This window comes from Hyperolius riggenbachi, chromosome 3 (assembly GCF_040937935.1).
Source record: "Hyperolius riggenbachi isolate aHypRig1 chromosome 3, aHypRig1.pri, whole genome shotgun sequence".
In the NCBI taxonomy this organism is placed as follows: Eukaryota; Metazoa; Chordata; class Amphibia; order Anura; family Hyperoliidae; genus Hyperolius; species Hyperolius riggenbachi.
In genome coordinates, this window is record NC_090648.1 from 374,985,756 (window position 1) to 375,004,102 (window position 18,347).

The 18,347-nt window shown below is 43.7% G+C and overlaps 1 protein-coding gene across 22 annotated transcripts in view; it reads right to left on the reverse strand.

Moving 5' to 3' along the window:
• The window catches only part of CACNA1C (calcium voltage-gated channel subunit alpha1 C), a 710,887-nt gene that overhangs the window by 28,536 nt on the left and 664,004 nt on the right, over positions 1 to 18,347 (reverse strand). For all 22 annotated transcript variants that reach the window (XM_068277205.1, XM_068277193.1, XM_068277198.1 and 19 more), the window contains one exon: positions 1,806 to 2,143. In XM_068277205.1, the coding sequence (XP_068133306.1) occupies positions 1,806 to 2,143 (338 nt within the window). The remainder of the gene's footprint in view (positions 1 to 1,805; positions 2,144 to 18,347) is intronic.

Genomic DNA, 18,347 nt, shown 5'->3' on the forward strand with positions numbered 1-18,347 from the left:
TTTGCTTTGGGGGTGTTTTTCTGCTAAGGGCACAGGACAACTTAATCGCATTAACGGGAAAATGGACGGAGCCATGTATCGTGAAATCCTGAACGACAACATCCTTCCCTCTGCCAGGAAACTGAAAATGGGTCGTGGATGGGTGTTCCAGCACGACAATGACCCAAAACATACAGCAAAGGCAACAAAGGAGTGGCTCAAGAAGAAGCACATTAAGGTCATGGAGTGGCCTAGTCAGTCTCCGGACCTTAATCCAATAGAAAACCTATGGAGGGAGCTCAAGCTCAGAGTTGCACAGAGACAGCCTCAAAACCTTAGGGATGATCTGCAAAGAGGAGTGGACCAACATTCCTCCTAAAATGTGTGCAAACTTGGTCATCAGTCACAAGAAACGTTTGACCTCTGTGCTTGCAAACAAGGGTTTTTCCACTAAGTATCAAGTCTTTTATTGTTAGAGGGTTCAAAAACTTATTTCACTCAATTAAATGCAAATCAGTTGCTATCTTTTATTTAAGGTTATTTTTTCGATTTTCCTTTTGATGTGCTATCTGCCACTGTTAAAATAAACCTACCATTGAAATGATACTGTTCTGAGACTTTTCATTTCTTTGTCATTGGACAAACTTACAAAATCAGTGAGGGGTTTAAATAATTATTTCCTCCACTGTATGTCCCCAGAATAGGTAGTCAGGTGTCCCCCAGCAGGAGGGGAGCAGCGCAGTGGAAGGAGAGCTGTGAGCAGGCACCTTAGGGTGCTCTCCTTCCCTCGCTCTCCCCTCCTGAAGTAACGTGCGGGCAGCCGGCGGGACTTACCTCTCTTTGTCGTTGGAACACTGGATCTGCGTGTCGCAAGTCTGGTCCAGACCAGAGCAGCGGCATGCAGATCCGGCGCCGGAAAGAGGAGAGGTAAGTCCCGCCCGCTGCCGGCTGCCCGCACGTTACTTCAGGAGGGGAGAGCGAGGGAAGGAGAGCACCCTAAGGTGAGGGGGGGGGGAGATGGCCCCCCTTCTTCATCGCTGCTCACAGCTCTCCTTCCACTGCGCTGCTCCCCTCCGAACATGGCAGGGTGAACGGCATCCACTCTCTGGAAATAGTAAGTGGACGCCGTTCACCCGCGTCCACGCACCACTCGACCCCTGTCTATACCTTTTTATGCAATAAAGTTTTGTATTACCTGTTAGCATTGTGACTCATGTGCAATTTTATTTATGATCAGTGTTCTATCGAGATAATTGGTTTGTCTATAATTTGTTAGATTATGGTTGCAAACTGCACTTTATTATTGGGTTAAAGGCATGGCACACTTTTGCAAGTCTTTCTATATTCGTATTTCTGTATCATGTCTGAACACTAGTGCTGCATACTCCTCCATGAGATCTGCTTCACGCACGTAACTAAACAGTTTCATATACTGAAATTTAGGTATAATATCAGTATAGATGGTTAATAACGTGATAATAATTCTGACTTGCATGCAAATTTCATGCAGCTTGGAAATGACAGGCTCTCAAAATCTCAAGCTGCCCACTATTTGCATTACATTTGCATGCAAGCAAGAATTTGTGGTGGAGCACGGCACTCACTTTGGCTACTGCCTCTGTTCGCACAGCTTTGCTAAACCTATTCATTTGATGGCACGGATCGTGACTACTGCTGTGGTCATGTGACACCAAAAATGTGTCCAGGGCCAGAGGCCTGTGGTTGTGACAAAGGAAGCCATCTTTGCAAACCCAGAAGGCCTTCTTTCAAGCCCAGAGGCCTGTGGTTAAATGGAAGCAGTCTTGCCCTTCCCAGAATCCTCTTACCTCTTGGAGCTGATTTTCCAGGACCCATGTGTGCGCATTGGGCGGCTCTGCCCTTCTACAGTGCTGACGGTGCTCTGATAGATGGGCAGATTGGGAAGACGTACTAGGGCAGTGTTGTTGGCATTGTTGATGTTAGCATTGGAGCCAGAGGACGAGTAGCTGCTGGGCGTGAAGGTGGAGTCCACCAGCTTCTCATGGGAAGGCGAGTCTATGTCTCCAGGGCCCGCAGAGGTCTTGTTGACATGGAGAGGTCTCTGGGTAGTGAACGTTTGGGGGAAAACACTCCGGACCTCACTCTGGTAGTAGCCAACATGGTTTCCAAACAAGCCTCCTGCCCTCTGGTGAATACAGAGACACAGAGTTAAATGTGGGCATGGCATGATAGTCTTGGGTGCACAAATATAATGAAAACTGACTTTATATGACACAAGTTGCAGCAACTTAATCATGAAATCCAGAAAGCTGGGCTTGGTCGCTCACGCAAGTGAACACCATCAACATCAGGGGACAGTCAAACTCACGCTAGAGTGTCACTAAAAATTATAATACATTATTATTTTGGACAATGAAAATCTAGTACCTTGAGAGTTAAAATAAATCCTTTCTAGATAAATAGTAGAATATAACCATAATCATGGGTTCAGGAAGCTGGATTCACATAATTTAAACAAACAGATCTGATACAATGTAAACAATGTCAAAAGCAGAGGTGTGAGATATGTTCCAGGATGGGTGATTGGATATAACAGAGAAACTAAGACTGGCAGCATAGAAACATGCATTACATATGTCTGTGCAGTACTGAGGAATTCATGTCACTTGCTTTACAGGAAAAGTGCTAACTGGTGACCTGAAGATGGGGAGCAGGTAGGACAGGAAAAAACTGACACAAACCGCGGGGTGAATTCAGTGTTAAAATAAGCTGATAGCCCAAAGACAGGTATAAGGTACAGGATGATGGATATAGTGTTCCAGGGCTGGCACATACAGTGCAGCATATACAGTGTAATGGGGTGATGGATACAGTATTGAAGGTTGGCACATACAGGGTGACATATACAGTGTAATGGATACAGTGTTCTAGGATGGAAGATAAAGCGCTACAGGGTGATGGGGTGATGGATACAGTGATCTAGGTTGGCAAATACAGGGCAATATATACAGTGTAATAGGGTGATGGATACAGTGTTCTAGGTTGGCATTTAAAGCGCTACAGGGTGACAGATACAGTGTCACAATGTGAGAAATACACAATGGCATAAAATAGTAAAAGGTGATGTATACAATGGTAGAGAATAATGAGTGGCCAATAAGGTGGTTGGTACAGGGTGATATGTACAATGTTACAGGACTATGGATACAGTGTCACAGGGTGATAGATACTAAAGTATAGCTAGCCAGTGTAAAGTTACAGGATGACAGATATGTTTCAGGCATGCAGTGTAGAGGGTGACAGGATTGTTGTACAGGATTATAGATAAAATGTTACAGGGTGGCAAATGTTACAGTGTTAAGGTAGCCATACACTGGTCGATTTGCCATTAGATTGAATCTGATCTGAATCTGATCAGAGAGGGATCGTATGGCTGCCTTTACTGCAAACAGATTGTGAATCGATTTCAGCCTGAAACCGATCACAATCTGTTGAGCTGCTCCTGCCGCCTGTGCCCCCCTCTCCTATACATTACCTGACGCCGGCTCCCGGGCATCTTCTCCGCTGCACCCGCTCCATCCCGGCGCTTCCTGTGTCACTCCGTGACCAGGAAGTTCAAATAGAGCGCCCTCTATTTGAACTTCCTGGTCACTGCAGTGACACAGGAAGCGCCGGGATGGAGCCGGAACAGAGCGGTGCAGCGCGGAGAAGACGCCCGGGAGCCAGCGTCAGGTAATGTATACCTGATCGGATCGGCCGCCGCTAGCGACGCGCTCCCTACCCGCGGACGATCGAGGGTAATTTCCCGCACGGCGCGATCGACGGACCGATCCGATTTCGGGAGGAAATCGGATCGGCGGGTGCGTTTAGCGCAAACGATTGGCAGCAGATTCGATCCCAGGATCGAATCTGCTGTCGAAACGGCCGCGAATTGGGCCAGTGTATGGCCACCTTTACACTGTATTCAATACAATGTAACGGCAGATACTGTACAATGTTACCGAGAAAAGAGCACATACAAGGATGAGGGATATTGCTGGGTGACAAATACAGAGTTAAAGGTGGCCATACACTTATAGATTTGCAGCAGATTTGACCATTAGATAGATTTCTGTCAGATGCCTGTCAGGTTGAATCTGACAGGAATCTATCTGATGTGTGCCACACACTAGGAACAGATTTCCAATAGATTTCAGAATTCAATCTATTGGAAATCGATCTAAATGCATTATTGGACCATTATGCTAGGTACACACCATACAATTTTCTGTTAGATTCTTCTGTTAGATGTACCTACAACATGGAAAAAAGCTATCTGGCAGGTAAATCTAAGAGGAAATCTAACAGAAAATTGTATGGTGTGTACCTAGCATAAGATCCAATGCAACTCTATGGGTTATCGATCTGCTGCCAGCAGAAGATTGACCTAGATTTTCCATCCTGTCAGATAGATCAAATCGATCGAAATCTATTGAAATTGGCCACAAATCGATCGAATGGGGAATTCAATACAATCGATTTCTGATAGATTGATCGATTCTATAGAATCGATTAAACAATCGATGGCTGAAATCGACCAGTGTATGGGCCCTTTTAGGAAATGTTTCCACTACACAGCTGAATCGCAATATCGCAAATCGCTAGTGATTTTTGAATCGCTAGGGTTGCTACTTTATCATAGAAATCACGAGAAGTATTTTCCACTATAGCGAGTCGATTTGGAAATCGCAATCGCTTTCTGGTGCGATTTTTACAGTGATAATGCAATGCAAATAAAGTACAATGTTACCTTGTGCAATGTGAATGATAAAATGTATAGAGTTGCAGATACAATGTTACAGACATGCAAATAAAGTTTTACAGTGTGACAGACACAATGTGTTTGATTCACAAAATGATGGTAAAATGAATGTGTGTGGACAGTGCATGGCAATTTTACTGATGTTAAAGTGAGAATAAACATAAAAAAACAGATACTCACCTAAGTAGAGGGAAGGCTCTGAATCCTATAGAGCCTAGCTGTTCCCCTCCTGGTCCCTGCGTTTCCCCGCAGGCTCCCTCGTTAGCAGTCTATGATTGTTCGGTCGTAGACTGCTCTCTTCTGTGTTGGGCTGGCTTCGGCAGTCTTTGTAAGCACTCTGGCTTCTAAAGACGAGCCACTCTGTACTGCGCATGCATGAGCGCCCTCTCTTGTGCATGTGCAGTACAGAGCCGCCGGTCTTCGGGAGCCCGAGTGCTTCCGAAGACTCCCGTGGTGGGAAATTCAAAGGGAGGAGCCTGTGAAGGAACAAGGACACCTTGAGGAGAACGGGAAGGCTCTATAGGACCCAGAGCCTTCCCTCTCCTTAGGTGAGTATCAGTTTTTCATTTTTATTCTCACTTCAGACTTGCTTTATTGCCAGTAACTTAACGTGTGTTGAATGTGTGACACATCCTGGGCTTGATTCACTAAAACAAATAGCATGCCTTATCAAAGTGAACACTCCTTATCAGAGTAGCATAGCGAGCGCTACGAACTTATGCCTGCTAATTGGCAATGACGAGAGCTCCACTCGTCCTACCCTGAGCCCCTGCGGGTTCGTTTGCTACACTGATAAGGCATGTTAACTTTGATAAGGCATGCTATTTGTCTTAGTGAATCAAGCCCCCTGTGTTATGTACACAACACCCAAGCAAATAGTGTAATGCATAGTTTCTCAACCAGTGGTATGTATGCCCCAGGCGATACATCTGATGGGGGTACCTGGGCTCGAAGTAGTTGATTAAGTATAACAAATGTATAGTTTTATAAAATAATAATCCCATATACAGTAAACAACAATACCAAATTAGTAGTTTAGGTAATTTAAAAACAATAATAATTGATTGGAAACAGTTTACTGTGTACTGCTATTAACTATATCTTTATCAAAGGGAACTTGCGATAATTTCTACTATATCAGGGGGTACTTGGCAAGCACAGATATTCAAAAGGGGTGCACACCCAAAGAATGTTGATAAACACTGCTGTAATGCATGTTATAGAAGCAGCAAGTGTTTTGCGATCTGTGCATGTCAATCTTATTGTGACTTAGGCCGGTTCACACGGGCATCCTGAAGCATCTCATTCTGCAAGTGTGCAGAAAAGCTTTTGGTGGCTTCTAGCAGCCTGCAGGGTCACACGGAAATGCGGTGGTAAACAACCCTGAAAGCAGTCTCCTCAGATGACGGGAAAATAGAAATCAAAACATGGTGTTTTTCGCTAAACTACAGTAAAAAGGCAGTATTAGTGCTGCCCAGTCATCTCAATGGGAAACGCTTAAACGACAAGTGCTGCAGCCATCGTTTACCGCCTGGAAACCACCTGTGTGAACTGAGTCTTAATGAATCAGAGCTGTTGTTACAGGTGATGGATGCAATGTCATGGTGTGAGGCCTGGGACCCACTAGCAGCCCTTTTCTAACCGCTTGTGATTTGTAGTGCCCGCTAATACAATGCTATAGGGGATTTTTAAAAAAAATCACATCCCTCAAGTGAGATCACACACATAGCATTACATTAGCGAGAAATGTTCAAATCGCAAGGGCTTAGAAAATCATTGCTAGTGGGTCCCAGGCTTGAAGGTTACAATGGTAAGAGTGACAAATATTGTTTTAGAGGTTCATAGACACAATTGTGATTAGTGCCAGAAACCTTGTTACAAGGTAACAGATACAATGTTACAGAGTGATGAATACAGTGTTACAGATACAATGTTACAGAGTGATAAACACAATGTTACAAGGTGACAGATACAATGTTAAAGGGTGATAGACACAGTGTTACAAGGCGACATATAAAATGTTACAGGTTGATGGGCACAATGTTACAAAGGGACAGATACAATGTTATAGAGTGATAAACATGGTGTAACAATGAGCCAGATACAATGTTATAGAGTGATGCACACAATGTTGCAAGGTGACAGATAAAATGTTACAGGGTGGTGGGCACACTGTTACAAGGTGACAGATTCAATGTTACAGGGTGATGGACACAGTGTTACTAGGTGAGATACAATGTTACAGGGTAATGTACACAGTGTTACAAGGTGACAGATACAATGTTACAGATGATGGCCACAGTGTTACAAGGTGACAGATAAAATGTTACAGGGTGATGGACACAGTGTTACAATGTTACAGGGTGATGGACAAAGTGTTACAAGGTGACAGATAAAATGTTACAGGTTGATAGACACAGTGGTACAAGGTGACAGATACAATGATAAAGGGTGATGGACACAATGTTACAAGGAGACAGATACAATGTTACGGAGTGATAAACATGGTGTTACACGGTGACAGATACAACGTTATAGAGTGATGCACACAATGTTGCAAGGTGACAGATAAAATGTTACAGGGTGGTGGGCACACTGTTAAAAGGTGACAGATACAATGTTACAGGGTGATGGACACAGTGTTACAAGGTGACAGATACAATGTTACAGGGTGATTGACACAGTGTTATAAGGTGACAGATAAAATGCTACAGGGTGATGGACACAGTGTTACAAGGTGAGATACAATGTTACAGGGTGATGGACACAATGTTACAAGGTGACAGATACAATGTTACAGATGATGACCACAGTGTTACAAGGTGACGGATAAAATGTTACAGGGTGAAGGACACTGTTACAATGTTACAGGGTGATGGACACAGTGTTACAAGGTGACAGATAAAATGTTACAGGTTGATAGACACAGTGGTACAAGGTGAGATACCATGTTACAGGGTGATGGCCATAGTGTTAAAAGGTGACAGATAAAATGTTACAGGATGATAGACACAATGTTACAAGGTGAGATACAATGTTACAGGGTGATGGACACAGTGTTACAAGGTGAGATACAACGTTACAGGGTAATGGACACAGTGTTGCAATGTTACAGGGTGATGAACACAGTGTTACAAGGTGACAGATACAATGTTACAGGGTGATGGACACAGTGTTACAAGGTGATAGATACAATGATTACAGGATGATGGACACAGTGTTATAAGGTGACAGATAAAATGCTACAGGGTGATGGACACAGTTTTACAAGGTGACAGATACAATGTTACAGGTTGATAGACACAGTGGTACAAGGTGACAGATACAATGATAAAGGGTGATGGACACAATGTTACAAGGCGACAGATACAATGTTACAGAGTGATACACATGGTGTTACAAGGTGACAGATACAATGTTACAGGGTGATGGACACAGTGTTACAAGGTGACAGATACAATGTTACAGGGTGATGGACACAGTGTTATAAGGTGACAGATAAAATGCTACAGGGTGATGGACACAGTGTTACAAGGTGAGATACAATGTTACAGGGTGATGGATACAGTGTTACAAGGTGACAGATACAATGTTACAGATGATGACCACAGTGTTACAAGGTGACAGATAAAATGTTACAGGGTGAAGGACACAGTGTTACAATGTTACAGGGTGATGGACACAGTGTTACAAGCTGACAGATAAAATGTTTCAGGGTGATGGACACAAGGTGAAAGATACAATGTTACAGGGTGATGGCCATAGTGTTAAAAGGTGACAGATAAAATGTTACAGGATGCTAGACACAGTGTTACAAGGTGAGATACCATGTTACAGGGTGATGGCCATAGTGTTAAAAGGTGACAGATAAAATGTTACAGGATGATAGACACAATGTTACAAGGTGAGATACAATGTTACAGGGTGATGGACACAGTGTTGCAATGTTACAGGGTGATGGACATAGTGTTACAAGGTGACAGATACAATGTTACAGGGTGATGGACACAGTGTTTATTTACCTTCCACTCTAATGAAAACTATGAAGTTTTCTATTTTGTATTTTCTCTGCAAACTGATGATTTAAAAAAATAAAAACAAAAACAGGCTACAACCCAGTTAAAAATAATAATAATAATTGGGACGTGTAAAAAAACAGAATGTGATGATAGCGCTGCCATGTCTCCTGCTGTACAAATTGAACGTAAGTATACTAGTGGCTAGCTGCATTCATTGCTTCAGATCTACATTCAAAACTTTTAGGTTAGAATTAGTACATAATTTGCATCTGTTTTGCATTCAAGGCATGTATTTAGCCCCAGTGGGGCTCTGCATTGCCTGTGTTGGTCTTCATTTCAGGTGCAGCCTTAAGCGCTTTCATTTGTCTGTCTGTATTCTTGAACCAGATTTAGCGCTTTTTCTCAGTTAGGGCTAGTGCACACCAAAAATCGTTAGGCGTAATCGCAAACGCTTATCGATTTCTGTAGCAGTTTGCAGTAGTTATTCTGGGCATGTGCCTAGCGATCTCTTATTTATGCCTAGCGATTTTGGATTGTTTTGTTGTAGTGATTTTGTAGTTCTTGTAAATTGTGATATGGAAGTGAACAGCTTTGGGCAAAAACGCTTTGAAAAATCGCTGTGTTTAGCACCTTTTAGAGTGATTTTGCACTTTTCCCATATTTTACATTGAGGCGTAATCGCCTCCAAAATGCTGCAGGACTCGCGTTTGTTCAGAAACCCAAAGGTTAAAGTTTGCGCTTCCAGCAAAAGATGATATATTATTCCACTGTGGTTTCAACAATTAATTAATAAAGTGAACAGCATTTTTAATCACCTAAAAACAAAAACAAATTAGCATACACTGTAACAGAAGACACGCAGATACAAACCAGGAAGTGAGAAGAAGCAGAGGATAGTGGCTAACCGTGTGCAGCGGGATCTGACCCTGGCGGATGCATACACCTTATTCAGATAAGCCTGATTGCTTCTGTTACAGTGTATGCAGATTTGTTTTTATTTTTAAGGGATTAGAAATGCAGCTTTACAGTAAGGGATTGTTTTGGCTTGTATTTTAAGGTTCACTTAAAGGAGACATGCCCAGATCATATGAGGGCTGATGCGCTAGTGTATCAAGTGGGAACACAGTGATTGCAACCTACTTGGGGGAGTTTTAGCCCCACTGAGTGTTTCCTGGTGAAGGCACACCCCTTATTCTGTCTCCTGCAGTGATCACTTGGTACTATAACTGTATTTGGCACTATGTGCAGTTTGTTTTTTATTATAGGACGATTCACTCCCACAGCATCTATACGGATACAAGGAGATTGGATCTAAGCGCTGCTTGATTGGATTGTGCTAGGACCAGCATTTGTGTAAGGGGAAAAAGTCACATCGCTCTGGTGTGATCAAGCTCATATAAACACATTAGCCAAACTCTTGACATTATTGACATGAAATGACATATTTATAAGGGTGTTATCTATAATATCAGTGTGTGTTTGATGGTCTGGTATCGCTCTAGTACAGATAGCTATGGACCTATGATTGGTCACCAACTACCCTATACAGGTAGAAAATGTTTGCTGCTGGAATTAGCTGGGTTACTCAATATCTGTGTTTTTGTCTTATTTTGCCCACACCATTTTACAATGCTCACAATCATGTTTTATCCATTACTAATCCAACAGTCTAAGAGATTGATATCCTGTTAATTACTTACTTTTGTATGTTGATTTATGTATTTATAAGCGGCACTATAGGTTCTGGTTGGACTTCACCTTTTAAATAATTTTATGGCTAATTTTCATTGCACAATTCTATGGGCTCGATTCACAAAGCGGTGCTAACTCAGTTAGAGACTTTAGGCATGATAACCATTTTTATCATGCCTAAACTCAGTTTAGGCATGATAAGTTTAGGCATGATAAGTTTAGGCATGATAAGTTTAGGCATGATAAGTTTAGATACGTTTAGATCGCATGCAAAGTCCCGCATGCAAAGCAGCGCCATTTAACTCTATGCAAAGTGCACCAGACTTTGCTAGCGCAAAACTTTTGATCAGCTGTGCACTGCGGTGCTAACCCAGTTGGTGCTTAACCACTTGAGGACCTAGGGCTTTACCCCCCTTAAGGACCGGCCACTTTTTTTCCATTCAGACCACTGCAGCTTTCACGGTTTATTGCTCGCTCATACAACCTACCACCTAAATGAATTTTGGCTCCTTTTCTTGTCACTAATAAAGCTTTCTTTTGATGCTATTTGATTGCTCCTGCGATTTTTACTTTTTATTATATTCATCAAAAAAGACATGAATTTTGGCAAAAAAATGATTTTTTTAACTTTCTGTGCTGACAGTTTTCAAATAAAGTAAAATTTCTGTATACATGCAGCGCGAAAAATGTGGACAAACATGTTTTTGATAAAAAAAAAACCATTCAGTGTATATTTATTGGTTTGGGTAAAAGTTATAGCGTTTACAAACTATGGTGCCAAAAGTGAATTTTCCCATTTTCAAGCATCTCTGACTTTTCTGACCCCCTGTCATGTTTCATGAGGGGCTAGAATTCCAGGATAGTATAAATACCCCCCAAATGACCCCATTTTGGAAAGAAGACATCCCAAAGTATTCACTGAGAGGCATAGTGAGTTCATAGAAGATATTATTTTTTGTCACAAGTAAGCGGAAAATGACACTTTGTGAGGAAAAAAAAAAAAAAAAAAAGTTTCCATTTCTTCTAACTTGCGACAAAAAAAAATGAAATCTGCCACGGACTCACCATGCCCCTCTCTGAATACCTTGAAGGGTCTACTTTCCAAAATGGGATCATTTGTGGGGTGTGTTTACTGTCCTGACATTTTGGGGGGTGCTAAATTGTAAGCACCCCTGTAAAGCCTAAAGGTGCTCATTGGACTTTGGACCCCTTAGCGCAGTTAGGCTGCAAAAAAGTGCCACACATGTGGTATTGCCGTACTCAGGAGAAGTAGTATAATGTGTTTTGGGGTGTATTTTTACACATACCCATGCTGGGTGGGAGAAATATCTCTGTAAATGACAATTTGTTAATTTTTTTTACACACAATTGTCCATTTACAGAGATATTTCTCCCACTCAGCATGGGTATGTGTAAAAATACACCACAAAACACATTATACTACTTCTCCTGAGTACGGCGATACCACATGTGTGGCACTTTTTTGCACCCTAACTGCGCTAAAGGGCCCAAAGTCCAATGAGTACCTTTAGGATTTCACAGGTCATTTTGAGAAATTTCGTTTCAAGACTACTCCTCACGGTTTAGGGCCCCTAAAATGCCAGGGCAGTATAGGAACCCCACAAATGACCCCATTTTAGAAAGAAGACACCCCAAGGTATTCCGTTAGTAGTATGGCGAGTTCATAGAAGATTTTATTTTTTGTCACAAGTTAGCGGAAAATGACACTTTGTGAAAAAACACAATTAAAATCAATTTCCGCTAACTTTTGACAAAAAATAAAATCTTCTATGAACTCACCATACTCCTAACGGAATACCTTGGGGTGTCTTCTTTCTAAAATGGGGTCATTTGTGGGGTTCCTATACTGCCCTGGCATTTTAGGGGCCCTAAACCGTGAGGAGTAGTCTTGAAACCAAATGTCGCAAAATGACCTGTGAAATCCTAAAGGTACTCATTGGACTTTGGGCCCTTTAGCGCAGTTAGGGTGCAAAAAAGTGCCACACATGTGGTATCGCCATACTCGGGAGAAGTAGTACAATGTGTTTTGGGGTGTATTTTTACACATACCCATGCTGGGTGGGAGAAATACCTCTGTAAATGGACAATTGTGTGTAAAAAAAATCAAAAGATTGTCATTTACAGAGGTATTTCTCACACCCAGCATGGGTATGTGTAAAAATACACCCCAAAACACATTGTACTACTTCTCCCGAGTACGGCGATACCACATGTGTGGCACTTTTTTGCACCCTAACTGCACTAAGGGGCCCAAAGTCCAATGAGTACCTTTAGGATTTCACAGGTCATTTTTGTTTCAAGACTACTCCTCACGGTTTAGGGCCCCTAAAATGCCAGGGCAGTATAGGAACCCCACTAATGACCCCATTTTAGAAAGAAGACACCCCAAGGTATTCCGTTAGGAGTATGGTGAGTTCATAGAAGTTTTTATTTTTTTGTCACAAGTTAGCGGAAATTGATTTTAATAGTTTTTTTTCACAAAGTGTCATTTTCCGCTAACTTGTGACAAAAAATAAAATCTTCTATGAACTCACCATACTCCGTACGGAATACCTTTGGGTGTCTTCTTTCTAGAATGGGGTCATTTGTGGGGTTCCTATACTGCCCTGGCATTTTAGGGGCCCTAAACCGTGAGGAGTAGTCTTGAAACCAAATGTCGCAAAATGACCTGTGAAATCCTAAAGGTACTCATTGGACTTTGGGCCCCTTAGCGTACTTAGGGTGTAAAAAAGTGCCACACATGTGGTACCGCTGTACTCAGGAGAAGTAGTATAATGCGTTTTGGGGTGTATTTTTACACATACCCATGCTAAGTGGGAGAAATATCTCTGTAAATGACAATTGTTTGATTTTTTTACACACAATTGTCCATTTACATAGAAATTTCTCCCACCCAGCATGGGTATGTGTAAAAATACACCCCAAAACACATTATACTACTTTTCCTGAGTACGGCGGTACCACATGTGTGACACTTTTTTGCAGCCTAGGTGCGCTAAGGGGCCCAACGTCCTATTCACAGGTCATTTTGAAGCATTTGTTTTCTAGACTACTCCTCGCGGTTTAGGGCCCCTAAAATGCCAGGGCAGTATAGGAACCCCACAAGTGACCCCATTTTAGAAAGAAGACACCCCAAGGTATTCCGTTAGGTGTATGGCGAGTTCATAGAAGATTTTATTTTTTGTCACAAGTTAGTGAAAAATGACACTTTGTGAAAAAAAACCAATAAAAATTAATTTCCGCTAACTTTTGACAAAAAATTAAATCTTCTATGAACTCGTCATACACCTAACATAATACCTTGGGGTGTCTTTTTTTTCTAAAATGGGGTCACTTGTGGGGTTCCTATACCGCCCTGGCATTTTACAGGCCCAAAACCGTGAGTAGTCTGGAAACCAAATGTCTCAAAATGACTGTTCAGGGGTATAAGCATCTGCAAATTTTGATGACAGGTGGTCTATGAGGGGGCGAATTTTGTGGAACCGGTCATAAGCAGGGTGGCCTTTTAGATGACAGGTTGTATTAGGCCTGATCTGATGGATAGGAGTGCTAGGGGGGTGACAGGAGGTGATTGATGGGTGTCTCAGGGGGTGGTTAGAGGGGAAAATAGATGCAATCCATGCACTGGGGAGGTGATCGGAAGGGGGTCTGAGGGTTTGGCCGAGTGATCAGGAGCCCACACGGGGCAAATTGGGGCCTGATCTGATGGGTAGGTGTGCTAGGGGGTGACAGGAGGTGATTGATGGGTGTCTCAAGGTGTGATTAGAGGGGGGAATGGATGCAAGCAATGCACTGGCGAGGTGATCAGGGCTGGGGTCTGAGGGCATTCTGAGGGTGTGGGCGGGTGATTGAGTGCCCTAGGGGCAGATAGGGGTCTAATCTGATAGGTAGCAGTGACAGGGGGTGATTGATGGGTAATTAGTGGGTGTTTAGGGTAGAGAATAGATGGAAACACTGCGCTTGGGTGGTGATCTGATGTCGGATCTGCGGGCGATCTATTGGTGTGGGTGGGTGATCAGTTTGCCCGCAAGGGGCAGGTTAGGGGCTGATTGATGGGTGGCAGTGACAGGGGGTGATTGATGGGTGGCAGTGACAGGGGGTGATTGATGGGTGGCAGTGACAGGGGGTGATTGATGGGTGATTGATAGGTGATTGACAGGTAATCAGTGGGTTATTACAGGGGAGAACAGATGTAAATATTGCACTGGCGAATTGATAAGGGGGGGTCTGAGGGCAATCTGAGCGTGTAGGCGGGCGATTGGGTGCCCGCAAGGGGCAGATTAGGGTCTGATCTGATAGGTAACAGTGACAGGTGGTGATAGGGAGTGATTGATGGGTAATTAGTGGGTGTTTAGAGGAGAGAATAGATGGAAACACTGCGCTTGGGTGGTGATCTGATGTCGGATCTGCGGGCGATCTATTGGTGTGGGTGGGTGATCAGATTGCCCGCAAGGGGCAGGTTAGGGGCTGATTGTTGGGTGGCAGTGACAGGGGGTGATTGATGGGTGATAGGTGATTGGCAGGTGATTGACAGGTGATCAGTGGGTTATTACAGGGAAGGACAGATGTAATTAATGCACTGGCGAATTGATAAGGGGGGGGGGGTCTGAGGGCAATCTGAGCGTGTGGGCGGGTGATTGGGTGCCCGCAAGGGGCAGATTAGGGTCTGATCTGATAGGTAACAGTGACAGGTGGTGATAGGGGGTGATTGATGGGTAATTAGTGGGTGTTTAGAGAAGATAACAGATGTAAACGATACATTTGGGAGGTAATCTGACGGCGGGTTTGCGGGCGATCTAATGGTGTGGGTGGGTGATCAGATTGCCCGCAAGGGGCAGGTTAGGGGCTGATTGATGGGTGGCAGTGACAGGGGGTGACAGGGGGTGATTGATGGGTGATAGGTGATTGGCAGGTGATTGACAGGTGATCAGTGGGTTATTACAGGGAATAACAGATGTAATTAATGCACTGGTGAATTGATAAGGGGGGGTCAGAGGGCAATCTGAGCGTGTGGGCGGGTGATTGGGTGCCCGCAAGGGGCAGATTAGGGTCTGATCTGATAGGTAAAAGTGACAAGTGGTGATAGGGGGTGATTGATGGGTGATTGATGGGTAATTAGTGGGTGTTTAGAGGAGAGAATAGATGTAAACAATGGATTTGGGAGGTGATCTGATGTCGGATCTGTGGGCGATCTATTGGTGTGGGGGGGGTGATCAGATTGCCCGCAAGGGGCAGGTTAGGGGCTGATTGATGGGTGGCAGTGACAGGGGGTGATTGACGGGTGATTGATGGGTGATTGACGGGTGATTGACAGGTGATTGACAGGTGATTGACAGGTGATCAGGGGGATAGATGCATACAGTAAACAGGGGGGGGTGGTCTGGGGGGGGGGGTCTGGGGAGAATCTGAGGGGTGGGGGGTGATCAGGAGGGGGCAGGGAGCAGGGGGGGGGGATAAAAAAAAAATAGCGTTGACAGATAGTGACAGGGAGTGATTGATGGGTGATTAGGGGGGTGATTGGGTGCAAACAGGGGTCTGGGGGGTGGGCAGGGGGGGGGTCTGATGGGTGCTGTGGGCGATCTGGGGCAGGGGGGGGAGAAATCAGTGTGCTTGGGTGCAGACTAGGGTGGCTGCAGCCTGCCCTGGTGGTCCCTCGGACACTGGGACCACCAGGGCAGGAGGCAGCATGTATAATACACTTTGTAAACATTACAAAGTGTATTATACACTTTGTATGCGGCGATCGCGGGGTTAACATCCCGCCGGCGCTTCCGTATAGCCGGCGGGATGTTGCGGCGAGCGAACGGTGACAGGCGCCGGCGGAGGATCGCGTCACGGATGACGCGATCGCTCCGCCCATGCCCTTAAATGGACCGCCGCCTCTGTGGGTGAGGCCGTCCTGCAGGGCTCCACTTCCCCGCCGCCCCTGTGTAGTGGGCGGTCGGGAAGTGGTTAAACTTATCACACCTAAAAACGTATCACACCTAAACTTCTCATGCCTAAACTTATCACACCTAAACTTATCACACCTAAACTTATCATGCCTAAACAGAGTTTAGGCGTGATAAAGGGCTTTTCACCAGGGTGCTAACTGTTAGCACCGCTTTGTGAATCAGGCTATCAGTTGCGTTGCAGAATAATTCTGCATGTTAACTCACTTCCCATACAATTCTATGGGCCTGAACAAGTCTGCATTGTAACTGATCAGATTATTCTAACTTACTGCATGCAAGCTTTGTATTAGAGTCTGTGTACAGTCTCCATAGCAGTTCACACTCACTATAAATATGTTTGCTATGCAATGGACCACTGTGCACCTAGCTTTGTGGTCTTTGTTTTTTAAAACAATGCTACTTGAGAGCCCAAACATCAATGTCTTTGAATACTGCTTTCAGACGTGTCCCTTTGCATACAGAAATTTCTGCTGATTCCGTGTAGTGAAGCTGGTGAAATATTCTTTTTTTTTTGCTTTACACAACTTTTTCAGCCATTTGTTGCCCCAGAGCATTTTGTTGATATTGTTTTTTCATGAAATGCACACAGGGCCGTATTTCTCACTAGGTACTTGAGAGGAACTCCAGTGAAATAATGTAATAAAAAAGTGCTTAATTTTTACAATAATTATGTATAAATTATTTAGTCAGTGTTTGCTCATTGTAAAAGCTTCCCTCTCCCTGATTTACATTCTGACATTTATCACATGGTGCCATTTTTACTGCTGGCAGGTGATGTCAATGGAAGGAGATGCCGCTTGCTTTTTTGCCAGTTGGAAACAGCTGTTATTTCCTACAATGCAACAAGACTCTCACAATGTGATGTCAGAACCATGGTCCTGACATCACACTGTGGGAGGGGTTTCACCACAATATGAGCCATACAGAGCCCCCTGATGATCCGTTTGTGAAAAGGAAAATATTTCTCATGGGAAAGGGGGTATCAGCTACTGATTGGGATGAAGTTCAATTCTTGGTTACGGTTTATCTTTAAGGCTCCTATATACCAGTGGCTGATGTAGGAGAGGCGGCGCAAATGTGCCGCCTTCCCTTTTGCCTGTCAGTCCCCATCACTTATAATAAAACTCACTACCACCACAGTTGTGATTAAAGCAGAGGTGTGCAGAGTGCTCTTACACTGATATAACTACTTGTTTTTGCTGCCAGGTCCTCTCCTCTTTCTGAACTCCTAATCCACTACTGCAGCTATGTGAGTCACATGACTAGCAGCAGGAATTGGCTAAGCATTATTAGCTGCATCAGAGCAGGTGGGATGAAGAGGAGAGGACCCAGGTGCAGGAGAAGGTGATTATATTGACTTTACAGTGATTTCTGTGCAGCTCTACTGTAAACACTGAGGCAGAATTTAATATAAGTTACGGAGTTTGATAGGTAATAGGTCTTCTCTGTCTACAGGGATGAAAATCCAACATGAGTGCATATATTTTTCATAGAACATTTCATTTCAATATCTGATATTCAACATTTAATATGTCACCTGTGTGCCATTTTCAATTAAATATAGGGTTTCATTGATTTTCAGATCATCACATTCTGTTTTTATTTACATTTCCCATGACATTCCACTTTTTTTTAGGAAATAGGGAGTTTTAATCCCTCTCCAATCCACTGTCTGACTTGGTCCAGCAGTGGACTGTTTTCCCCAGCTCCTGATGTCGGACAAGGTTTGATATTGTTGTTACTGGCTGTGGAGCTGCTGGATTTAATCCAACACAACTAAGTCAGACACTTTGATCTTTTTCCGGTCCCATGCTGCCCCATGCAATGGAAATATTACATGTGCACAAGGGTTCTTTCTGCCGCCTGCCCTGCCACAAGATCTAGTCTGGCACAGCGTCAGCC